General features: G+C 47.6%; 1 protein-coding gene across 1 annotated transcript in view; it reads right to left on the reverse strand.

Moving 5' to 3' along the window:
• ABCG1 (ATP binding cassette subfamily G member 1) overlaps positions 1-25200 on the reverse strand; it is an 89108-nt gene extending 63908 nt beyond the window's left edge. The window contains exons 1-2 of the mRNA XM_029578619.1: positions 25072-25200; positions 14593-14836 (exon numbers count right to left, since the gene is read on the reverse strand). Of these exons, the coding sequence (XP_029434479.1) occupies positions 14593-14836; positions 25072-25113 (286 nt within the window). The 5' untranslated portion in view covers positions 25114-25200. The remainder of the gene's footprint in view (positions 1-14592; positions 14837-25071) is intronic.
• Between the last annotated feature and the right edge of the window lie 1837 nt (positions 25201-27037).

Consider the following 27037-nt stretch of genomic DNA (forward strand, 5'->3'; position numbering starts at 1 on the left):
TCCAGCTAAGTGAAAGCGTGGGCACTTATCCGGCTGACTTCTAGCCAGTTAATAAGGTAGCCGCCTAGGTTTAAGGCTTGGATGCATTAAACCAGGAGGGGCCCCACTATCATGTGTGTGTGTGGGGGGGGGGGGGGTTGCTATGGGTAGTGGAGCCCCTCCCCCCCCCCCAAAAAAAAACCATTGTGGCTCTCGCGCGTTCTTTCGTCTTGCAGCCAAACACCGGGGGGGGGGGGGGGGGGGGCAAAACCCACGTGGCTAGCAGCCCTTTAGGTGCGATGGCAGCCCCCAACCTCAAGGGACCGCCATCAGCTTAAAGGGCCACTTCAGAAGCCCGCAAAAAAAAAAAAAAAAAACGTTCAGCCGGGGGTCAGAGTGATCCCCACATCAACCCGGACCTGCCACCTGAGGAGGACCCGTCTCCTCAAAATAAAAAAAAAGAAATGTTTCCCGTTCAACGGCCCTGCCCCTCCCCCTCCCAGGGCTTAAAATAAAAGGCACCGGTGTTTCAGGGCGACCTCCCTCTACCACAACAGTAAGGACCCTGCCCCGGACACGTGAAAGGGGCAAGGGCAGGTCAGCGCCAAATGGGCATCCGACTGGGCTCGGAGCTAGGGGGCGCCCCGGGCCCCATCGTGGAGCTTTCTTCTAATTTTAAAGGTGCGGGGGTGCAGGAGGGGGTGCGAGGGCTCCCTGACCCCCAGTGATGGTTTTACATACATTTGGGGGGCTCCCCCCCGCTGACTTTTGCTGAGGGGTTGTGCCCGGGGGGAGCAGTTCACCCCAGGGGGGGGGGGTGTCACTCGGAAACCCCAATGCATTTTATTTTAACCTTTGGGGAGGAGGGGGGGCGGCCCGACGCTGGACATAAAAATTAAACTTTTGTTTTTTACTTGCAGGAGTCGGGGGCCTCCTCGAGTGGCAGCCCCGGGTGCAGCCGGAGGTCAGCCTTGACCCCCCCCCCCCCCCCACTCGATTTTTGCCAAGACCCTTTTTTTTTTAGCGTTTGCCTGGCCCTTTACATCTAAGGCAGGGGCCGCGGGACCCACATTAGGGTCCTTACATCCCGTTTATCGATTTTCGAAAAAAAAGTGTTGTTATTTAATCACAGCTGACCACTTTCTCAGTCGGCCGCAATAAAATATTAAGATGAAATTGCCTATTAATCACCTGCTTTGCATGGATTTGCATTATTTGTGCATGCAGAGCAGGTCGATGTAACAGCGGAAGGAAACCTGAGCAGGGCCACACAAATTACCTTGCGTATTGCACGATATCGCTCTAGCACGCGACGTACGCCTTTTTAACGCGCATTAGAGCGCTACCGTGGCTTGATGTATCACCCAGTAAGTTAGGGGTGTTCTGGGGTCGGAACTGGGATTTGCTGATTTAGCCGGATAAGTTATCTGACCAAGTCTGGTTGAGTCAAAGAGCTGTCCTCAAGTTAGCCGGATAAAGTGCAGCTACACTATGGAATATACCTCCAAAGATTAGCTGGATACGTTCATCCGGCTAACTATGCCCCTCTAAATACAGAAGGAGGCAGAAATGTGTGCAGTGTTTTCCCGGACAGGCTGCTCGCTCAGTTACCTTGGCTGCCTGAATTCCTCCAAAGTGAGTCACACCCAGTGCTCAGCACATGCCCTCCCCATCTCCCTCCGCCTGGGAGGACTCAGCATGGGGAAGTGGGAGGGATGCCGTGTGTAATATCGTGTGCTGCACAATGCAGGGCCCAGCCACCCAAGCCGTTAATTCCCACACTCCGGGGCTCTTGCTGTACCTAAGGAAGGTGAGGGACGCGGGGCTTTACGAATGTCACTGGGGAAGGATTAATCGGGAAAGGTTTGTCTCTTTGCCAATGATAATGAAAAACTTCAACAGGGAAGACAGCCAGAAAGGTGTGGAGAACATAAGGAGGGATCTAGTGAAGCCTGAGGAATGGTCTAGGATCTGAGAGTTAAGATTTAATGCTAAAAAATGCAGTCATGCACATAGGCTGCAAAACCCCAAGGAAGAGGGGCAGGAGAAAAAAGCAGGATCTGGGGGTGATCACACCTGATGATCTCAAGATGGCCAGACAGATGGATAAGGCAATGGCAAAAGTCAGAAAGATGCTTGGCTGCATAGGGAGAGGAACGGTCAGCGGAAAAAGGGAGGTGATGCTGCCCCTGTCTAGGTCCCTGGTGAGACCCCACTGGGAATACTGTGTACAGTTCTGGAGACCTTCAAAAGGATGTAAACAGGATGGAGTCTGTCCAGAGGGAGGCTACCAAAATGGTCAGTGGTCTTTGTTGTAAAGCATATGGGGATAGATCTAAAGATTTAAACACATACACCCTAGAGGAAAAGCGAGATAGGGGACATATGAGAGAGACAAGGTTTCCATGCATTGGAGGCACCAGGAGCAGGGCAAAGGGTCCTGTGCTCCCGGCAATCTCATGAGAGGTAATAAGGGGGGGGGGGGGGGGAATCGGGAGGGTCGGGGGAAGGGGCCGCCAGATGTTATCACTGCGATTACACCGGGATGGGGAGGGGATCAGATAAGATTTAAAGATATTTGGTGGGGGGAGGGGATGGCCCGCTCTCTTTGTTTAATACTTTCCCTTTTGACAGCGCTATTAGCTGGATGTCATTAAAGATGTCCGGTTAAGTAGCCCGCTCTCCGGCCACACAGGGCAGGATAACGCTAGGCCTGCTTCTGAGCCAGATACACCCGATATTCTGCTAGGAGAGCCGAGTATCTCAGCCCCTCCCTACAACGCCCTCAAAATGCCCCTTTTTCACCCGGCTGAGTTCTGACTAATGAGGACCGAATACAGCTGGGTATCTCATTTAGACGGATAACTGTTAGGCTCTTGAATATCGGCCTCAAGTTTCTATGTTTACAAATGTGCTCAGGGAGAAGCTCCTGGATATGTAAGAGTCGTTGCTGGTGCTGATGCCTGGAGCTGCGAGCAGAGCCCACGTGCCGATGGCCTTTCCGTGGCACAAGGGATCAGCAGCGTGCCGTAGCCCACTGGCTAGGAAACGCTGCGCCGCAATAGTCTTGTCTTGTCTAATTAGGTCTCAGTCCAAATGTATTCTGGGACGTGGACCCCTTGCTTTTCCTTTTTTGAGATAAACAGAACAAACCCCAGAATGCTTTGTGGCGGGCGTTAAATAACCTGGAAAGTTGAGAGCGGCTTCTGGGCCTTCCCTTCTACCTAACTTTGGGACTTAGAAACATTTCTGCCAGAAAGACATTTTGCGACTTTGGTGACTAAACTGATCACGGCCCGAGTTTCTTGGGATAAACAAAGAGACAGCCCTTTCCGCAGGTTTTTAGGCTTGGCTTCACCCGGGATTATGGAACACATCATCAGTTTTGTTATAACAGGCGAGAGCCATCCTCCGCCTTCAGAACTCCACAACGTGAAACATGCAGCACAGTAAGGGCATGCAACATATACACCTCTCACCCCTGCAGCCAAGCAGACACAACATTTTTCTTAAATTTATTTTCCTGTGAATACATCTTCTATATTTTCTACCTTTCTAGTCTGTATTGTGACCTATTGCGTACCCTGTGTTAAGAAGTGCCTTGTATGGCAGAAAAGCCATGCCAGGTGAACTGTATGTTGTATGAAAGAGAGTTGTGGCTGATATAGTGCTATGTTGTGCTATAAATAGTCAGTGGGGGCCTATGTAATAAGACCCGTGGTAAAACTGGCACTAGTTGTCTGAGCGCATTATTTTTAGCGTGCATGGCAAAAAGCAGGCGCCTCCGCGGGATGTAATTAAGGACAGGGGTGCAAATGAGATGCGCGCAGAAACCCACATTAATGTGGTGACCCACGAGTGACTCACGGGGGCGAAAGCCTTCCCCCTCTCATAAATCAGTGAAGAAGTTAGTGGTCTGGGAGTGGTACTGAAGGTGGGTCGGGCAATGTCTAACCCCCTTCGTGATCCGTCTCTGATCGCATGGCAGCTGTACCAGCGGATACCGGTGAGCGCGGGAAACGCAGCAGAGGTTTCCTCAGCCAACCCGCAGAACGTGCCATGGCGTCCGGAAAAAGTGCAGGCAATCCACGATTATCTTAGAGCCGCACGGACACACGACCACACTGACGCCAGCAATGGAGTAAACCGGCCTCCATGCTCGCGCTGTCCCTTAACTCCTGCCCGGACCCAGGCGCTAAAAGATCCGCGTAGAGAAACCTGCACTAACCGATGCGCGGCTCCCTGCATAGCTAACTGCCTCCTGTGCTTGCCGTTTGCAAGCACTGGCGCAAAACCAGCCCCGGGATTTTAAGCAGGATTTCCTGCGCTGACCACGTTATTACATACGCAGTGCGTAAGACTAGCGCAGGACAACGCACGCAAAAGCCCACGGCAGCTTTAGTGCAGCTTATTACATCGGCCCCAGTGTGAGGGACTCCCACCTGACAAGGTGGCACTGTCGTACGACATGCTTCTGTGGCTTCTGATTTCCCTACAGTCCTAGGGACCCACTGCCACGCCTGAGAGAGAAAATGAATGGGCTGGAAGGGGCGAACAAGGCCTCGGCGGAACTGGGTATTTGTGGGCACGTCAAAGAGGGAGGTGCCACCCGAATATCCACAGTAGCACTTCCTCCTGTGTACGTGAGCAATGTTTGCTTTTACTGCCAAACATCTGATGAATTTTTCCTTTTAGGACAAGTTGCTGTTCAGCAAAACTCAAATTCTCCTGCTAATCAGAATTCCTGGTTTCCTGCAGCAGATTTTTCAAAATTCTTCAGCACATTCTGTGGCAAACTTTTCAAAATTCTGTGGCAATTATGTGCCAAATTTGCATAAGTTTGCATAAAGTTTCACACCTTGAACTATGAAAAAAAGGTACATTTTTTTTTATTGAAAACATTTCATATTGTTTGTTTTTAAACAATAATTAAATTATATAGAAATAAAAAATGTACCAAGTATAAAAATCAACAATTTATCAAGATAAGACATAAATTACAAACTTTTAACTGTGAAATTTCACTTTTGATTTAAATTGAAATAGTGCAAGCATAATTTTTATATATTCTTAAGAAAGTCCTTGTCTTCTTTACATAAGAAATTTCCATACTGGGTCAGACCAAGAGCTCATCAAGCCCAGTATCCTGTTTCCAACAGTGACCAATCCAAGTCACAAGTACCTGGCAAGTACCAAAACATTAGATACATCACAAGCTACTATTGCTTATTAATTACTGTCATAGCATTTTATGGATTTATTCTCTAGGAACATCCAAACCTTTTTTAAACCCACTTACACTAATTGCATTAACCACATCCTCTGGCAATGAATTCCAGAGCTTAATTGTGTGTTGAGTGAAAAAGAACTTTCTCCGATTAGTTTTAAATGTGCCACACGCTAACTTCATGGATTGTCCCCTAGTGCTCCTATTATCTGAAAGAGTAAATAACCGATTCACATCTACCCGTTCTAGATGTCTCATGATTTAAAAAGACCTCTATCATATCCCCCCCTCAGTCATCTCCTCTCAACCATGAAACTTCAATAGCATCCCCCTCCTAACTATGTCATTCACCTCCATAGATTACAAAAGGCATCCCCCTCCTAATCAGTCCCCCGTGAGTCGGCACACTCACCCAGCGCTGCCAAGCAGTGCTGGCACCGCCACTCTGCGCATCCAGGAACGATGCCGCCATCGCCTTTGGGCCTTCCCCTAGGCCCGCACCACCCTGTAGAGGCCCCATGACAGGAACAGATTCCTCGGGAGCTCCCTGATGACATCACATGGCTGGGTATTTCAACCCAGGCCATGCAACACAGGTTCGCCTCAGCAATGGGTCGACTACACTTACTGCAGTGCGAACTGCTGCTCCAGAGTTCTGATCCTGCTCCTTCCCAGCCTTGCCTTCGTCTCTTCTTCTCCAGCCTGGCCTTAGTCCCTCCAGTTCTACCTAGCTACCACATTCCTAGCTTTGGATGGATTACCAGTCTGGACTCTCATTATCCTTGCCTACCGCCTGCCTCTGACCTCAGCCTGACCCCAGATCAACTCTTCAGCCTGCGTTCCAGAGGCTGCCACCTAAGAACTGCCGGCCCCCAGAACCCAAAAGCTCAACCCGAGGGGAAAGGGGTTGGTACAGGCAAAGCTCCCGTCCAGTTTTTGCACCGTCTGCTCCGCCAGTTGGCGGTGAGGACCAATAAGGCCTTCTCTATAGGTTGTGTTTGGGAACTTGCCAAGTACTTGTAATCTGGATTGGCCACTGTTGGAGACAGGATGCTGGGCTTGATGGACCCTTGCTCTGACCCAGTATGGCATGTTCTTATGTTCTTATTTTTGAGTTGATCTCACCCCAACACAAGGATCCACAACCCTAACACTCACTGACACAGATTTCAAAGGCATCCCTCTCCTAATCAGGTCATTCACCTCCATAGACTTGAAGGAACACTGGAGGGGAAGAATGAATAGAGTCTGTTTAGTTGAGATGCTCCCCAGGTACAACTGGGCTGCTCAGAGGCCCTGACAAAGAATGAGGCTGAGCAAGAATCCTGAAAGTCTTAGACAAGGGGAATTTTAAACTGCAGCATCCCAGTTCTTGGTTTTCAGAAATCTGATATTCGGACCTCAAAATTATACTGAAAAAGTAGTTGAGTTTTGCACGCAATGAATCAAGAAATTTCGTAAAGCAGATGCAGAAGACTTTTTAAAAGGTCTGAACAGGAAACTATAAAAGTAACAATTTAAGCCTGCTGTGACCCAGCTTGCTGTGTGGAAAGGGAAGCAGAACATTATCTTCCTGAGCCAAAGACTCCCAAATTTCCCATCACCCTTGTCAGACTTCAAAATGCAAGCAGCAGAAGGCACTGCGAGGGACCCTAGCAAGGAGCCCAGAACCCACAGGCACCAGCAGTCAGCTACCTCCTGAGATGCACCTCCACCGTGACGAAAGAGTACCCCAGCTACACCATGCCTACACTGCAGTCCTAGCAGCCCGACACGCCCGTCCAGGCTGCTCAAACACCTCCGGAGACACGCACAGCCAACTTTTCCTCTACGCCATGGGCGAGCTCCCCGCACCAAGCAGTGCGTAAGGCCGCCATCAGAATAGCATAAGAAAGGCTCTTGGTGATGGGAAGACTAGGCCAAAGGGTTACACCTCACTTTCGGCTGGGTGTTATTTGACTTGCTTCACAAGACTGCAACAAAAGCAAGCCCCAATAGTCCCCTCGACACAGATATGGAGGGTGGGTACCTGAAGTAGGCTTGAGCATGGAAATGTACGGGCTCATCTACCCAAAGGGGAAGAATCATAACTGGGCTGACTGGATGGCGCAATCTGGTCTTTTTCTGCCATCATTTACTATTACAATGCAAACTTCAGAAAGGGATCAGAATAAAGAAAACTGAATGCTTACTACTGGTTGCAAAGGTCAGGCCTGCTGGTGTGTCACCATAACGTTTTATCTCTCTATTCTTCCAGTAATCCGCTTTAAACCTTTATTTCTTTTGCCACCCTGGTGCTTATCTGCCTAAGCTCCATGTTCTACAGCACTGGTTCAATTTATTTCCTCGTGCATCACAATCAGCACCATTCAGCTTTCCCGGGCGGAGGCAGTACTTAAACAGAGCGAAAGCTGCCTGCTGAGGACACATCCACTGCATCCTGGGCTCACCCAGGAGCGACCACAAACCACAATATACAAATAAAACGACAGACTCCTAGGTTTTGCAATATTTGCAGCATTTAAATGGTGAAAATAAATTGCTATAGAAGGCTGATGTGTAGCCTGTGATTTGTTTCATCAAGCCCCAAGTACAACATTAGCCAGTTAATGTGTTTTCTCCTTAATTCGTATTCAATAGGTTTTCCGCACTCTGTCCCAGAATTCTGCCCTATCCATAATTCCAGTGTTGCTCAGTGGGAAGTTCATCCCTCCCCCAACTGCACACGCTAGCGCACCTGCTGCAGTGCTGTTACCCGGTGCAAAAGAGCACACAGGTAGACGTTCATGCTGGCAGACATAGCAGGCTCCAGCACTTCAAGGGCCGGCAAAAGGAAAACCATTAAAAATTCAATGTGGCCAGCAATGACCAGGCTGCTAGTCCAGTCCTGGTTTTACCCCACTGCATGCATGGATTTGTAGTTCTGACTTCCCGATGAAAAGCAGGACTACAAATGTATGTAAAAACCAGCCTGCCAGGAGACAATGAAAGGAGCAGAAGCCCAGAGCCTAGGCCTGTGCACTGGGACTATCTGAGGAGGCCCGGGGCTCAGCTCGGGAAGCCAGGGGAGGAGGGCTGAGAACAGGAGGGCAGAAGTAATGGACTTTTCACAGGTCTTTGCTTTCCACAAAGTCTGATCCACCCAAAAGCTGGGACATGGACAAAGGTCCAGCAGAAAGTTATTTGCGGAGTTTGGCAAACAAAACTAACCACACCCTACATTTAAAAAGGCTCAGAGACCCTGTGAGTCTTGTAAACTCCCTTTATGTGCGTTTTCAGGCCGGCCCCGCTCTGAGTCAGGCACTACAACGCAGGAGCAAGCAAACGGGCCTGTCAAAGAGGGAGATCAGGGGGGGGACGCTTTGGTATTTCTGAGAGTCTGACTATATTCTTCCGGGAGTTTGGGTAAAGATTTGTTTGCATGGGTTGGGCTTGTTTAGACTGGTTAGTGTGTTGGGACATGCGGGGAAAGCCTGTGGCTGGTGAGGAGGAATGGCTTTGTCCCAGGTCCCAGATGAAAAAGGGAGTACCCCAAATGTCTCAGGAGAGCGCAGCAGGGTGACTGCAGCGAGTACGGTTTTGTAGGTTAATGGACTTTTCCTCCAGGAACTTGTCCAAACCTTTTTTAAATGCAGCTACACTAACAGCTTTCACCACATCCTCTGGCAAGGGATTCCAAAGCTTAATTATGCGTTGAGTGAAAAAAATATTTTCTCTTACTAGTTTTAAATATCTTAACTAGTAATTTCATTGTGTGTCCCCTGGTCTTTTGTACTTTTTGAAAGAGTTAACAACTGATTAATGTTTACTCGTTCCATTCTACTCAATTTATAGACCTCTATCATATCTCCCCTCAGCTGTCTCTTCACCAAGCTGAAGAGTCCTAACCTCTTTAGCCTTTCTTCATAGGGGAATTGTTCCATCCCCCTTATAATTTTAGTCACCCTTCTCTGTAACATTCCTAATTCTGCTATATCTTTTTTGAGATGTGGTGATCAGAACTGATCAGAACTGCACTCAAGATGAGATCATACTACGGAGCGATACAGAGACATTATGATATTCTCCGTTTTATTCTCCATTCCTTTCCTAATAATCCCTAGCAGTCTATTTGCTTTCTTGGCTGCTGCTGCACACTGAGCAGAAGATTTCAACGTATTTTCAACGTTGACACCTAGATCCTTTTCCTGAGTGGTGACTCCTAATGTGGAACCTTGCATTATGTACCTATAATTTGGGTTACTCTTCCCTAAGTGCAATACTTTGCACTTGTCCACATAAAATCTTATTTGCCATTTGCATGCTCACTCTCCCAGTTCTGCAAGGTCGACTTTCAATTTCTCACAATTCTCTTCTAATTTAACAAATTTGAATAATTTTGTGACATCTGCAAATTTGATCACCTCACTTGTTGCTTCCACTTCCAGGTTGTTTATAAATATATTAAAAAGTAGAGGTCCCAAAACAGATCCCTGGGGCACTCCACTATTCACCTTTTTCCCTTGGGAAAATCTACCCTTTAGCCCTACTCTCTGTTTTCTTTCTTTTAACCAGTTGACAATCCACCATAAGGTCCAATAAAACAAATCGGAAGGCGGTCCCATTTTAGCCCCTGATGCAGCCTTTTTGGCGAAACTCAGCTTGAGTCGGGCACTCTTAATAAAATACTTCCACGGTGTAAGGTAGTCCCTTTGTTGTTCAATCCACAATAAGGCCACTGTCCCCTATCCCATGACTTTTTAATTCCCTAAGAAGTCTCTCATGAGGGACTTTGTCAAATACTTTCTGGAAATCCAGATACACTATATCAACTGGCTCACATGTTTATTTACGCCCTCAAAAAATGTAGCAAATTTGAGAGGCAAGACTTCCCTTGGCTAAATCCATGATGGCTTTGTCCTATTAAACTATGCCTATCTATATATATTCAGAAATGTTGTTCTTTATGACAGCTTCTACCATTTTGCCTGGCACAGACATCAGACTCACTGGTCTGTGATTTCCTGGATCACCCCTTGATCTCTTTCCAAAAATTGGCATTACATTGGCAACCTTCCAGTCTTCAGGTACCATAGATGATGTTACTGATAGTTTACATATTTCCATTAGCAGGTCTGCAATTTCATTTCTCAGTTCTTTCAACACTCTGGAATGTATACCATCTGGTCCAGGTGATTTGCTACTGTAGTTATTTGTTGCAAGGAATTAGCAATCTGTAGTTATTTAGGAGAGTTGTGAGTGGATCCTTGGACCGGTGGCAGATGACCACGCCCCCAGGGAGGGAAGATCCCGAGAGGGACCACCGGTCAGGCTCAGAGAATGGAGACAGACACACACTAGTTCTTTCATTAGACAGTATACTGAACCACCAGAGGTGGCAGTAGTGAGCTGGAATGCCCGGCTGGGCTGCAGTCCCTCAGATACTGGAACAGCGATCCCTGGAGGCTGAGCTGTAGAGAAACTGAAATATAGTGAGTAGGCAGGGTATGCAGAGTTCATGAACTGAACCAGATGGTAACACTCACTCAATGTCTCATAGAAGCCCAGGAGCTGGAAAGTATAGGCCCTCGAGGAGCGAGTACCTGGTTCCAGGGAAAGCTCTGAGAGAGCGATGGTAACTCACGGATGTAGATGGCAGTGATGACTTCCAGGCAGAAGAGAGTACTGAGTAAGTCTGAGAACGAGGGCCCTCGAGGAGCGAGTACCGGTTCCAGACTGTCATCTGAAAAACAAAGGAGAGATCAAGGCCCCCGAGGAGCGGGTACCCCTAGTAAGTCCAAGGAGGCAGAGTAGCTTAGGTAGTGTAACCCAACCCTTGCTAACTCAATCTGTTAGCAAATTCCAAGACCTTATATATCCGTTGCTGGTGACGTCATCTTCGGGGTCGCACCCGAGGTTCGCGCCATCGCCGGTACTTCAGTCGGGGCCACGCCGCGCGCCCCTAGGCCTCCAGGAAACATGGCGGTTGGCAGCGTCTAGCCGATCCGGGGACGCCGGAGGACTTCGGCTGAACAACACCGCAGCAGCCAATCTTCCCGCGGATGAAGAGGGAGGCGCCAAAGAGGTAAGGAGGGCAGAGAGAGGGAACCGACGGACACAACAGCTACTCTTTAGTTTGTCAGGGATACAGGGGGAATCATGACTCCAAAGAAGATGGTAAGTGAGACCAGGACCTTGCTGATGTCAGAATCCCCTGGAAATAAGCCTGTCATCTTGTAATGATGCTGAGCCTTTTAGTTAGGATGCCCTGGACGTAGAATGTCAAGAAGATGAAATTGATGGGGTTCTGCCAAACGCACGCAATTGAACACCCCACTGTGGTAGGATTCAATGCAGCCTTCTACTGCAATGAACCTGTGCATTTTTTGAGAAAGAAATCATCCTGAAATGCCTGAACTGGGCTCCATGCAGGAGTTGCCATCTGGACCACTTGTGTTTGCCAAAAGCAAGAAATAAGTTCCAGTGTTTCCAGATGTAGAGAGGAATTCTCAGATTGGGAATCCATGACTTCTGTGCTGACAGAATGCATAGTGTATCAAGAGCATCTATGAAGCAGAGGCATTGAGTTCACCAATAGTGCAGATGCACAAATGGCATAGATGCTGTTAGTGTTCGTGGTAGTTGTGGGTGGATCCTTGGGCCGGTGGCAGATGGCCACGCCCCCGGGGGAAGATCCCGAGAGGGACCACCGGTCAGGCTCAGAATGTGGAGACAGACACACACTAGTTCTTTTATTAGACAGTATACTGAACCACCAGAGGTGGCAGTAGTGAGCTGGAATGCCCGGCTGGGCTGTAGTCCCTCAGATACTGGAACAGCGATCCCTGGAGGCTGAGCTGTAGAGAAATTGAATATAGTGAGTAGGCAGAGTATGCAGAGTTCAGGAACAGAACCTTGATGGTAACTCTCACACAATGTCTCATGAGCAGCCCAGGAGCTGGAAAGGTTTAGGCCCTCGAGGAGCGAGTACCTGGTTCCAGGGAAAGCTCTGAGAGAGCGATGGTAACTCACTGGTGTTGTAGGCAGCGATGACTTCCTGGCAGAAGTGGTATTCAGTAGCAAGTCCGGAACGAGGGCACTCGAGGAGTGAGTACCGATTCCAGACTGCAATCTGAAAAGCAAAGAGAAAGCGAGGCCCCCGAGGAGCGGGTACCCCTGGTAAGTCCGAGGAGGCAGAGTAGCAAGGTATGTGGAGAGCGAATCCCATCCATTGATACCTGGGGGAAAGCCCTTGCTAACTCGATTCGTTAGAGATTTCTGAGACCTTAAATATCCAGTGAGGGTGACGTCACCTCAGGAAGACGCCCCTGAGGTTCACGCCACTGCTGGTACTTGAGTCGGGGCTGCGCTGCACGCGCGCCCTTAGGCTGCTGGGAAACATGGCGATGTGCAGCGTCCAGCCGGTCCGGGGACGCCGGAGGGGAATGGCAAAATGACGCCGCGGCAGCCAAACTTCCAACAGGCAAAGAAGGAGTCGCCAAAGAGGTAAGGTGGGCGTAGTGAAGACGTCGGGCAGCGACGGTCACAACAGATGCACTGATGATGCAGATGCATCAAGTGCTCCCATGATGCAGACACACCAATGATGCACTGATGGTACAGATGCATCAATGATATACCGATGAGGTAGATGCATCGATGGTATAGATGCATTAGATCTTAAGCACTTGTGTCAGGACGCTCCTGCACCGATGGAGTCTTCGTTGACAGACATTCATATCTTGACGGCTTCAGACTCTGCTGCATTAAACATGCTATGCATGTCGATGGCACCAGACGTGCTTGTATTGATGGTGCTAGACGCTCCTCTATCAACAGCACCCATGTTGGCAGTGCCAAATGCTCCTGCACTAGCCCACATCAACAGCGCCAGACATGCCTACATTGATGGCACAAGCGTCAATGGTGCCAGACACTCCTGAGTCGATGGCACCCAATGCTCTTGCATCAATGGCACTCACATCGATGGCATCAGATGTTTTTGCATTCATGGTTACTGGACACACCTTTGTCAACTGCACTTGCATCCATTGCACCAGATTCTCCTGAGTTAACAGTGGTGGCACTCAAAGGGACATCCTTCAACTAAAATGGGAATCTGCATGTAGCCAATAATATGTGAAATAGATGAGTTAGGCTGGGCAGGATGAGGACAGATCTATACAAGCAGTTTGCAAGCCAAAAATATGAAGTCAGAAAAATGACTAACAAATGCCAAGAGTTCCAGAGAGTCGGTGGAAAATCCTGAATTAAAACCAAGAAACAAGTAGATAGATTTGCTCAAGATTATGCAGACAGTTGGTGGCAGAGTGAGGTTAGAACTCATAAGTCCCAGCGATGTTCTTGAATCAGTGCTCTAACCTCCCTGGTGTCATAAGTGGGAAAAGGGAAACCAGATTCAGCATTATGTCAGAACCAGGGCAAGCTTCACTCCAAATGTCCTCCATCCAGTGCTCTTTGATCACTGAAAGATCATGGCCCTGATGAAAGAAGAAGCCGGAACATTCTATGCTGCACCCTCACAAATCCTCTCCCTGGCACAGACATCAGAGTTCTTTCCATGGCAGAGTCCCTAATTATCTTCTTTCCAACTGTTTCTTAAAATATAACGACGTAGGAAGTTAGAACTACCCTGTAATTTGCACCTTTTTTTTTTAATGAGTAGTTTAAATGTATGCACGGACTGGAAGGCCCACAAATGTAAAATTTGAGTTATGTACCTGAAACCAAGTCCTGCCACATATCCCCGAGCGGGGGGAACGAGGTTTTGGACTGTAGTACATGCAAGCCCCGAGAACGGCAGTGGATGCACAGGCAGCTCTATCTGAGCCAATTCCCGGCCTTTACACTGCAGCTCAGGAACAGAATTTATAATCTCAAAATTTAAAAAAAGGACCATAAGAGACCCGGCAGCACTGGGATTATTTTATTTCCACCCAAATCAATACTCAGGCGATGACCTCGGCAGGACTGCAGGAAAGATACGAAGCTGCCGAAAAAACTGCCAAGCGGTGCCACAACCCCTAATGGTCATACAAGTGGGAAATACGAAAACCTTTCCCCAGTAGCAAATATAGTAATTCCACCCCCTCCCCAATAAAAAAAAAAAAGAACGCCCACACCTGTTCCCAAAACAAATTCAGGGCTAACCACCCCCTTTCCCGTTCAGACCTGCAGGGTCAGGAATAAAAGACTCTAAACCCCAACATTTTCTGCAGACAATGAACACGATACGGGGCCTACACTTCCTCCGCCCCTCGCTAAGCCTGAACCCAAAACCTGCTCCAAAAAAAAAAAAGGCCGAGGCTTTCAGGCTGGAACGGAGAGACTCTGCGTTGCCCCCCCCCCCCCCCCAACTTCCCGGCTCCTGCCGCCATGCTCCTCACCTTTCTTCCTCCACCAGGGCCCCTCTGGAATGGAGAAGGACAGATCCTGGAACTCGATGTTGACAGCCGGCCTGCGCAGCAGGGAAGAGAAGCGCTGGGCCTCCAGCAAGCTATTCTCCACCTTCTTCAGGTGCCCGTTAAGCAGGGGGTTCTCCGGGTTCCCCGCCCCGCCGGAGACCACCTCGTCCACAGACACGCACACCGACTTCGGCTCCATCATAGCGGCGAGAGGGCAGCTGGTGTTCTGAGTGAAAAAGCACAAGAGAGGAGAAAGGTCACCCCCGGAATCCTGCAGGGACACACCCGACACACGGCTGCAGACGTGTGGAAAGCTTTGCAGCGAAACCACATAAAAGCACAAAGCGGACTTTATTCGCCTTTGGGAAAAATTCACACACACACAACACACGCATAAAATTTAAAATGGAGAAAATGTTGCCAAAACTGGCAGACCTGGAAAAATCCAAAAAAAAACCATTTGCTGCTTTTGCTATTCCTAAATTTAGTTTTTGTCTTCGTTATGTATTTTTTTTAAACAGCAAAATATTACTGAGCTATGCATTTCGTCTCTTTCTGCATTTTGGGCAGAAATTTTCACACTAAAACCTTATGGCAAACAGTTATGCAAATATGAGGTAACATCTGCCAAATTTTGCAGAAATAAAGGCCAGCAAACAAGTTATAATACCTTCTTATTGGACTAACGCCAGACATTTGTGAGGACACTTTACAAAATGAAGTAAAAATGTTCCTATATGCTACGGTCAGGGAGCAGATCTTCAGTCTGAGGGTCACCACCTGGTCTATATTTCAGGATAACCAAAATGTGCAAAGTAACCAGATGTGTTTAGGTCAAACCCTTGCAAATATCTGAATATTCATTGTGCATATCCCGAAAACTCGACCGGATTTGCACTGCATATGCTTATCCAGGACAGACTCATGAGTTTTAGCAACCTTGCACCAGCACGTGCGGAAACCAGGGGTGCGCCATTTGCTGTCGGTGCAGTGCTGCACTGCCATTTTTCACTGTCATTTTTTTGCACTAAAACAGAACTGCAGTCACACTACAACGAAAAGGAGCACATATTGCACTGATAGCAGTGAAAAGTCTGTGATTTATCAAAGTCATTCACACTGTTCCGCTAACACTGAAAAGTCACTGATTTACCAAAGGAGCTCACACTGTACCGCTAACACTGAAAAGTCACTGATTTACCAAAGGAGCTCGCTCTGTACCGCTAACACTGAAAAGTCACTGATTTACCAAAGGAGCTCGCACTGTACCGCTAACACTGAAAGTCACTGCTTTACCAAAGGAGCTCGCACTGTACCGCTAACACTGAAAGTCACTGCTTTACCAAAGGAGCTCGCACTGTACCGCTAACACTGAAAGTCACTGCTTTACCAAAGGAGCTCGCACTGTACCGCTAACACTGAAAGTCACTGCTTTACCAAAGGAGCTCGCACTGTACCGCTAACACTGAAAGTCACTGCTTTACCAAAGGAGCTCGCACTGTACCGCTAACACTGAAAGTCACTGCTTTACCAAAGGAGCTCGCACTGTACCGCTAACACTGAAAAGTCACTGCTTTACCAAAGGAGCTCGCACTGTACCGCTAACACTGAAAAGTCACTGCTTTACCAAAGGAGCTCGCACTGTACCGCTAACACTGAAAGTCACTGCTTTACCAAAGGAGCTCGCACTGTACCGCTAACACTGAAAGTCACTGCTTTACCAAAGGAGCTCGCACTGTACCGCTAACACTGAAAGTCACTGCTTTACCAAAGGAGCTCGCACTGTACCGCTAACACTGAAAGTCACTGCTTTACCAAAGGAGCTCGCACTGTACCGCTAACACTGAAAGTCACTGCCTTACCAAAGGAGCTCGCACTGTACCGCTAACACTGAAAGTCACTGCTTTACCAAAGGAGCTCGCACTGTACCGCTAACACTGAAAAGTCACTGCTTTACCAAAGGAGCTCGCACTGTACCGCTAACACTGAAAAGTCACTGATTTACCAAAGGAGCTCGCACTGTACCGCTAACACTGAAAGTCACTGCTTTACCAAAGGAGCTCGCACTGTACCGCTAACACTGAAAGTCACTGCTTTACCAAAGGAGCTCGCACTGTACCGCTAACACTGAAAGTCACTGCTTTACCAAAGGAGCTCGCACTGTACCGCTAACACTGAAAGTCACTGCTTTACCAAAGGAGCTCGCACTGTACCGCTAACACTGAAAGTCACTGCTTTACCAAAGGAGCTCGCACTGTACCGCTAACACTGAAAAGTCACTGATTTACCAAAGGAGCTCGCACTGTACCGCTAACACTGAAAAGTCACTGATTTACCAAAGGAGCTCGCACTGTACCGCTAACACTGAAAGTCACTGATTTACCAAAGGAGCTCGCACTGTACCGCTAACACTGAAAAGTCACTGATTTACCAAAGGAGCTCGCACTGTACCGCTAACACTGAAAGTCACTGATTTACCAAAGGAGCTCGCACTGTACCGCTAACACTGAAAGTCACTGCTTTACCAAAGGAGCTCGCACTGTACCGCTAACACTGAAAGTCACTGATTTACCAAAGGAGCTCGCACTGTACCGCTAACACTGAAAGTCACTGCTTTACCAAAGGAGCTCGCACTGTACCGCTAACACTGAAAGTCACTGCTTTACCAAAGGAGCTCGCACTGTACCGCTAACACTGAAAAGTCACTGATTTACCAAAGGAGCTCGCACTGTACCGCTAACACTGAAAGTCACTGATTTACCAAAGGAGCTCACACTGTACCGCTAACACTGAAAGTCACTGATTTACCAAAGGAGCTCGCACTGTACCGCTAACACTGAAAAGTCACTGATTTACCAAAGGAGCTCGCACTGTACCGCTAACACTGAAAGTCACTGATTTACAAAATGAGCGCACACTATGCTGAAAAGTCGCTGATTTATTTATTTATTTAACATTTTTGTATACCGACCTTCATGAAAAAAATTCATATCAGATCGGTTTACATGTAACAAGGGGTATAACTTAATCAACCATATAACAAGAGGCGAAACATACATATAACAAGGAGGTTTTAACTTGGAGGGCTAGGATAGCCGGAGATATAGGACAGCATAACTGAATAAATTAGATAATACAATAATATAAAGAAGAGAGGCATAAATATAATGCCTAAACTTGGAGGGGGGTTTAGTTAGGAGTCCTTGTCCGGTCTGGTGGAGAAAAATTGTTGGATATGCAAGTTAGGGGAAGGCTTGGAGGAAGAGCCATGTCGAGTTTTTTTCGGAAGGTTAGAGGGCATTTACAAAAGAAGCACACACTTCACTGCTAACACTGATTAGGCCCAATTTACCACAGTTCAAATGCATATCATACGCAATAATTATTACTGTTTTTTACAATAATAATAATTACAAAAACCTTCACTTGCCATACCATGGCGCACACATATGTTAGTGACTCTGCCCACACAGAAACCAATGCAAGCTGCTCGGATAGGATTCTTTTACGTGCCTCATTGGGTGTCCAGTCAGCATTTTTCCATAAGGAGCAGTGACTCCTGCTCACAAGGGAGAGGGTGGTGCTGCATTCAGGCAGTCTCATGGAAATATATTCAGGATGGGCATGCAGTGTTCCTGCACACACCTCTCCACGCCAGGCAGCAACAACCATTGTAACAGGGCTAAGAGGTATCCTCATCTCTATCGCCAGTTTGGAAACGGCGCATGAGTGGGGTGGAATGGCTAAATAGGGAATGGTTATTTACCCTTATTATTTCCAAGGGCAGGCATCAAATTCTCAAAGTCTGACATCTGTAACCGAGAGGGATTCTTTATCCCCTGGGCTAACAGGATCAGACTCTCGGGGCTGGCAGAGATCCCTCTGGATTTCAGCTCACTTTTGCTGAACACATACACACGCTGCAGGGTTTCTCAAGAGCTGGAAATGTTGGCAACCCCTGAAAAAGGCAAATTGCAGAGGGGATAAAGGCAGGAGACCCTAGCTACATACTAAAGACCTGGAGGACATGAAAGATAAGAAGCAGATGGGCTTAATTTGCCTCTTCTTGTATCCTGGGACCCCAGCAAATACCAGCATCATCAAAAGGAAATAATTTCAAATCTGCCTTACTTGTCTCTAGGAGACAGCCGGAGAATGTTCCTGTGCGGTGAGCCTGGGCTTAATATTTCCCTCAGAAGCAGCTGAAACTCTCCACTGCCCTTCCCCGCCTTCTATCTCAACAGACAGCGGCGAAAGGCTATCATGAAGGACGTTTTGGGACAGGCGTGATGAGAATGGGGGATGTCATAAATCCATACCTAAAGGCAATGGTCTAGAACTTTCCGCAGGCCAGAAAAAAACAAAAGACATTTAGCAGAATGAGGGGGTGCGTCCCAAGATGCAGTTCACCCATTACACTTTGTATCGAGTCCAAGCCCAGCACAAGTCCCTCTCTTCTCAACACTAACCACTCATCTTCCTCTCAGCTCGTATCACTGTAATGCAACCCCTGTCACGACAGACACATCCCTCTTCCCTACCTCCAGATCTTGCCAGAAAACGTGGTAGTCTGGGGATGCTTTTCAGCCAGCGCACTGCTCATCCCCTGCTCTATCAGTAGGGTACACCAACAAGGAACAGCTGGTATCCCACACTATGCCTCACTCACCCTTGCAGTGATCAGCCATCACCCAACACTGCCCCTCCTCGCCCATGTCACCAGTGATCAACCACTGCTCCACAGTGCCCCTCGCTCATGCTGCCAGTGACCAGAGTCCACCAGTGATCAGCCACGAGCCCTCGTCCACGTTACTGCTGATCAGCCATCACCCCACACTGCCCCCCCCCTCGCCCATGTCACCAGTGATCAACCACTGCTCCACAGTGCCCCTCGCTCATGCTGCCAGTGATCAGAGTCCACCAGTGATCAGCCACGAGCCCTTGTCCACGTAACTACTGATCAGCCATCACCCCACACTGCCTCTCCTCGCCCATGTCACCAGTGATCAACCACTGCTCCACAGTGCCCCTCGCTCATGCTGCCAGTGATCAGAGTCCACCAGTGATCAGCCACGAGCCCTCGTCCATGTAACTACTGATCAGCCATCACCCCACACTGCCCCTCCTCGCCCATGTCACCAGTGATCAACCACTGCTCCACAGTGCCCCTCGCTCATGCTGCCAGTGATCAGAGTCCACCAGTGATCAGCCACGAGCCCTTGTCCACGTAACTACTGATCAGCCATCACCCCACACTGCCTCTCCTCGCCCATGTCACCAGTGATCAACCACTGCTCCACAGTGCCCCTCGCTCATGCTGCCAGTGATCAGAGTCCACCAGTGATCAGCCACGAGCCCTCGTCCACGTAACTACTGATCAGCCATCATGCCATATTGCCCCTTATCCACACTACTATCGATCAGCCACCGCCTCACTCTGCACCTCACCCATGTCACCAGCAATCAGCCTTCTCCAATGTGACTCCAAAGATGTGACAACACAACATGATTCCAAGGAAAACACCTTACACCAAAATTTACAACATCTATATTTCATTTAGAAAACATTTTTTTATTATTATTTTGTGATCATTATTCAAACTCTTTTTCACTTGGCTCACACTTAAGCAATGAAAAAGGAGGGGAAAAAACCCTCAGACAGCAATCCCTATAAAAAATTAAACTATTCATTTGTTGCTCAGCTGTTTAAGCTGCCATCACAGGAAAAAAATAAAAACCCTTTTATAAATTTTGACATTGCTTTATAATGCTATCAGTTTTAAAGAAATTATTCAAAATGTCCTCAAAAACGTTTGTGAAGAGCTTTTGAAGAGATAAGTTCCTTTCTTCGGGCCATTTTGAAAAATGTCTTTAAAACTGATAACATTTATTAATGTCAACATTTATGAAAGGGTTTCCATTCCCTGTGATGGCCGAGCACCACATGACATTTCATAGGGGCGCGCCGAGGGTTTTCCCCCTTTTTCACTGCTTAAGTGCGGTGAAGTGAAAAAAAAAAGAGTTTAATGATAAAAAAAGCATTTAAACAATTTTTCTAAATTAAATATAAATTGTGTACATGTTGGTGAAAGGTAGTAAGGTGTTACACTTGGAATCACCAGTAATTAGCCATCCCCCCCTCTCGTACAGGTCACCAGTGATCAGAAGACGCCACCTCACCCTGCCAAGAATGGTCAGCCGTCACTCAATACTGCTCCTTACCCTATTACCTATAATCGGCAGAAAAAGACCGTATGGCCTATCTAGTCCGCTCATCCCTCCAACTAATTGAGCTTTACAATCCCCATCACTCCCTCCGCGATCCCCTGTATTTAACCCAAGCTATCTTGGATTCGGATACCGTTTTTTTGCCCCCACTACCTACACTGGGAGGCCGTTCCATGCATCTCCGTAAACATGATGCCTGAGTTTACCCCGTTTCACCCCTCATCCCATGACCCCTTTGTCCTAGAGCCTCCTTTCCTCCTGTGCAAGGAAACCTTAACATAGAAACATAGAAACATAGAAATGACGGCAGAAGAAGACCAAATGGCCCATCTAGTCTGCCCAGCAAGCTTCACACATATTTTCTCTCATACTTATCTGTTTCTCTTAGCTCTTGGTTCTATTTCCCTTCCACCCCCACCTTTAATGTAGAGAGCAGTGATGGAGCTGCATCCAAGTGAAATATCTAGCTTGATTCGTTAGGGGTAGTAGCCGCCGCAATAAGCAAGCTGCACCCATGCTTATTTGTTTTACCCAGACTATGTTATTAGCCCTTATTGGTTGTTTTTCTTCTCCCCTGCCGTTGAAGCAGGGAGCTATGCTGGATATGTGTGACGTATAAGTCTTCTCCCATGCCGTTGAAGCAGAGAGCCATGCTGGATGTGCATCGAAAGTGAAGTATCAGGCACATTTGGTTTGGGGTAGTAACCGCCGTAACAAGCCAGCTACTCCCCGCTTTGTGAGTGCGAACCCTCTTTTCTTCTCCCCTGCCGTTGAAGCAGAGAGCTATGCTGGATATGCGTGAAGTATCAGTTTTTCTTCTCCCCTGCCGTTGAAGCAGAGAGCTCTGCTGGATGTGTGAAGTATCAGTTTTTCTTCTCCCCTGCCGTTGAATCAGAGAACTTTGCTGTATATGCATTGAAAGTGAAGTATCAGGCTTATTTGATTTGGGGTAGTAACCGCCGTAACAAGCCAGCTACTCCCCTCTTTGTGAGTGTGAATCCTTTTTTCCACATTTCCTCTTGCTGTTGAAGCTTAGAGCGATGTTGGAGTCACCGTAAGCCTGTGTATGTTTATTTAATAAGGGTATTGACTCCAGGCAGTAGCCATCATTCTGGCGAGTCACCCAGTCACCCAGTCTCTCTCATATCTCTCCCTATCTCGCTTTTTCTCTCCAGGGTGTACATGTTTAGATCTTTAAGTCTTATCCCCATAGGCTTTAGAACAAAGACCACTGTCCATTTTAGTAGCCACCCCCTGGACCGGCTCCAGCTTGAATTTGCTCCCTCAGACACAGGTTCTTACACTAACCCAAACATTCTAAGATTGAGAAAAAAATATATATTTTTCTATAATTTGGGACTTGACCTACACCGAGCCAATTCTTATTGAGTCCCTGCTGGTGCCCTCCAAGCTACAGACGGCCTGCATGACAGCAGTTTCCTGGCACGCCTGGCAGGGGATCAGATGGCAAACGAGGGCACTGCATTCACAAGAAAGTTAGCATTTCAGATAAATTGTTAATGAAAAGATTTATTCATCTTCCACCCTAAAAAAAATGTCAGGCTGGAGGAGAACTGGGTCATATCCGAACATAACCAGATTATTTGTCCTATCCAAATTCAGATGAGCAAACCAGTTTAGCTGTGACCTGGGTATTATGAGGCCTCCGCAGCCCATCCCTAAGTCCCAGTACATTCTGTTAAACTTGATCCCTTTAGGTACAATTAGAAAAAAACTGAAATACCAGTAGAAATCATGCATTGGGGCAGCACAGCATATCAAAGCCACTGACTCCTCTATCCCATGACACCCATGTTTTCTTCGATTAAAAACGAAAGGATCTGTACCTCTGCTGCTAACTTTCACACCGCATTAATGATTAAAAAGCATCTCCAACAGAGTAGTCTTGGCAAACTCTGGGAGCTCTGCAGCACAGTGCACTCCCTGGGCGCCACTTTCAGTAAAGAGGCATTGCAACCTTGCCAAGTCAAAGCATCAAATAATTTGAAATGCCACCCAAGATCATGTAGCACTAACATGCAGCACTACGCACCTTCGAAAGGAGGAAAAAAAACAACTTTAAATTATGAATATTTTCTGTGCAACACTAGGCTTGGCACATGGCAAAACAACATTTTATCACTTCTCAGAGGTGCTCTAAGTCCCTGCAAGGTCTGTCTTATTAATTTAACAGTTGTTTTGAGTAGCGCTATACTCCCTTTTCATCCCAGTACAGTTTTGGGGGCAAGTACCACCTGAAATGCTTCTTTACATGCCGGGATGACGCAGAAACTTTTAGTGACATCCAGAGCTCAACACTTGTAATCCTGGAGAGCTCTGGTCCTTTCATGTGCATGGGTACAACACAAGCTTACATGCCAAGGCTGGAAGGAAACTGCCTTTAGTAAAAATGTGGCCGACGAGAGTACCAATATAGTCCAAGGAACATTTGAGAGCCTCAAGTCTTCCTTGCAGAACTGGCCTAAGAATAAAAATGTCCCCAGACCCTCCAAGCCTTGGATCTTTTGCTGGAATCTGCAGTCTTTTCATCCGTGAGTTCTACAGTTTGCTGCAATTCCAACATTTCCAACATTTCCACCAGCTTAGCTCCCATCTACAGTACCCGGGTCGCCAGAAAACCCAGATCTCTGGCAAAATCCCCCCAAACCCCTCCAACAGGTCTGTCAAGACAAAGTCAGGCTGAGTGGTGACAGAGGCAGCACCAGCCACAAGACAGTGACCCAGTGGAATCCCTTCAGGGTACTGCCACTTCACCGCAGTGTACGAGTTACATGGAAAGAGGTATGCCTACACCAGAAGAGAGTCAATATCTGAGGTAGGAACCTTCCCGACCTGGCCAGATCTAGAAATGCAGTGATGTACAACCAGGACTGGCTCCTACACGCTATTCCATCATTATGCATAACGTACCGATGAGAAATAAAATCTTATAGCTTTGATTCTGACTTTCCTATGTCTGACATATCTTCATTTCATTTTCTGGAGAGGATAACATGCACAGAGAACTCATACTGTTTATTCAGGAATTCAGATGAGCGACATGTTTTCTCCTCCGAGATCTTTGCACCTTCCTTTGCTCATCAGTGTCAAAATCTTTGTTTTGTTCCTTTCCGCAAATCCATGAGATAATCCAGCTTCAGGGGTTCTCTGTTACCCAGCAAAGATGCTGTCACATCACAGGAACGACTGAGCATGCTCCGAAAATCTAAGCCTGGCATCTTTTTTTTTTTTTTCAAGGCAAGAGGTAACTGTCGGTCAAAGCAAGCAAGGCTTCTGTCCCAAAATGCATAATGCTGCTAAACAGGGAAAACAGGATCAAAAACAATACTTATCCCTCTGCTGCACACACACACACACACAACACACACAACCAGCCTTACCACCTTGAAACATAAGCCTCCCAAAACTAGGAACTAATTTGCTTACAAAAACATTTGATTGCCTGGGATCGCTCCTGGGTTAGCTGATTACTCTGCTACCTGCATCACCAAACAATGAGTCCAAAACCCAACTGGGGTGAGACATTACCTCACGCGATTTGGAAGCAGTTTTTCTGCATGCCCTCCTTTTGCCCTTGTTTTGTTTGGTTTTTTTTTTGTTTGTTTATTTTTTTATGAATGAAATCTTCCTTGCCACTTTATCTATTATTGTCCCTGACATCCTGTATGTAGCCTGTTCAGAGATAAATATCCAGTATCATCATGGATTCTGTGACGAGGATACTGCATAAATGCAAACAGCAACGTTTGACAAAGTGAAGAGGGGTACACAGACGAACAGGCACACGGTCAGCAAAAAACCTGCCGACAGATAAACAGAGAGATAGCTTGTGCTCACACAGGGGGAAAGGGGGTCATTTGTCCTCCCCTGAATTCGAATGACTGTTTTTGTAAACATTTCTTTGATTTTACATTCATACATCCCTATATTTTTTATTATGCGTTCCCCCCCCCCCGAAAATTGTCTGTGGTCACTCATGCGAGACAGAGAGAAAGAGAGATCCTCTGGAAACAAGGCACCCACTTTTGCCGAAGAGGATCGAGACTGCTGCTTATTATTCCCCAGCTCGGATGAGGGCGGCTTGCCTTCACTTTGCCAGTTTCCCCGGGCTTCACATCCGCGCTAGCCACGTTTGACACCTCGGCCCTGCACCCCGATCTACCCCCCCCCCCGCTTACACCGCGCCCCTTGAGAGCGAACCCCTGGGCTTACCACGGGGGAGCCGACGGTGAAAGCAGCAGCCAGACACGCCATCCCCCGGCACCTGTGCTGCCGCCTCTGCCGCTGCGAACGCAGGACTGCCGGGGTGGGCTCAGCCGCGCTGCTCGCCAAGCTCCAGCAGCCCCGCACTGGAGGGAAGCTCGGGGGCCGCGTCACGCCGGTCCGGCGCCAGGATTGGACGAGGGCTGGGCGAGGGGGCGGAGTTTTCTTCGTGCAGCTAAACGTGCTCTTGTTTTTCCATGTGGGTTACTGGGCCCTCCCTCCTCCCCCACCCGCGCGCGGCTCCCTCTCGCTCGCAAAACCTGTTTAGCGGATCTGAGCTGCGCTGAGCTGGGGGGAATGATCTGGCAGTTTCATAATCTGGAAAACGAATGAATGAATGGATGTAAAATATTGTTGTTTTCTTTAAACTACACAGATGCGCTTGTAAAAAATGCCTCCACCATGCACTTTAGGAAATGGATGTTTGAGTTCAGGGGTGGCTCAAGGCAATCTGCTGCTTGAGGCAAAGGATGAAATGGCACTCAGCTCCCCCCCACCTCCCCCCCAATGGCCTGGTGCAGGTGAATCACCAAGGAAAGGAAGGCGGTGGAGGATGAAGTGACTTGCCCAAGGTCACAAGGAATGGCAATAGGATTTGAACCCTGGCTTCCCTTGTTTGCAGCCCATTGCTCTAACCATTGAGTTTTGGGGCGTATTTTTTTTTTGTTAAGAACATAAGAACATGCCATACTGGGTCAGACCAAGGGTCCATGAAGCCCAGCATCCTGTTTCCAACAGTGGCCAATCCAGGCCATAAGAACCTGGCAAGTACCCAAACACTAAGTCTATTCCATGTAACCATTGCTAATGGCAGTGGCTATTCTCTAAGTGAACTTAATAGCAGGTAATGGACTTCTCCTCCAAGAACGTATCCAATCCTTTTTTAAACACAGCTATACTAACTGCACGAACCACATCCTCTGGCAACAAATTCCAGAGTTTAATTGTGCATTGAGTAAAAAAGAACTTTCTCCGATTAGTTTTAAATGTGCCCCATGCTAACTTCATGGAGTGCCCCCTAGTCTTTCTACTATCCGAAAGAGTAAATAACCGATTCACATCTACCCGTTCTAGACCTCTCATGATTTTAAACACCTCTATCATATCCCCCCTCAGTCGTCTCTTCTCCAAGCTGAAAAGTCCTAACCTCTTTAGTCTTTCCTCATAGGGGAGCTGTTCCATTCCCCTTATCATTTTGGTAGCCCTTCTCTGTACCTTCTCCATCGCAATTATATCTTTTTTGAGATGCGGCGACCAGAATTGTACACAGTATTCAAGGTGCGGTCTCACCGTGGAGCGATACAGAGGCATTATGACATTTTCCGTTTTATTCACCATTCCCTTTCTAATAATTCCCAACATTCTGTTTGCTTTTTTGACTGCCGCAGCACACTGAACCGATGATTTCAATGTGTTATCCACTATGACACCTAGATCTCTTTCTTGGGTTGTAGCACCTAATATGGAACCCAACATTGTGTAATTATAGCATGGGTTATTTTTCCCTATATGCATCACCTTGCACTTATCCACATTAAATTTCATCTGCCATTTGGATGCCCAATTTTCCAGTCTCACAAGGTCTTCCTGCAATTTATCACAATCTGCTTGTTCTCAGTCTTCGGCATCCACACTAGCCCACCTCCTGGGTCTAGAAATAGGACTCCTCCATTCCCTTTTGCCTGCCTCCCACCTTTCTCCAGGATCTGCCCCCGGGGGTGGGTATGAGAGGTTGGTGAATAGTGGGAATCTGTGTGTGTGATACACTCTCTTTCAGGGCTGATACAAGGGTATTAGATGCCCTACACAAACCTTATAGCCTTTCATTCCCCTTTCCTCCTCTCCCCACATAATTAAAACATATGCATTCTTTTCCACAGGGTGGCCCATGGAAAAGTAGCCTCCCTGCCTGTCA

This window comes from Rhinatrema bivittatum, chromosome 15, assembly GCF_901001135.1.
Source record: "Rhinatrema bivittatum chromosome 15, aRhiBiv1.1, whole genome shotgun sequence".
Classification (NCBI taxonomy): Eukaryota; Metazoa; Chordata; class Amphibia; order Gymnophiona; family Rhinatrematidae; genus Rhinatrema; species Rhinatrema bivittatum.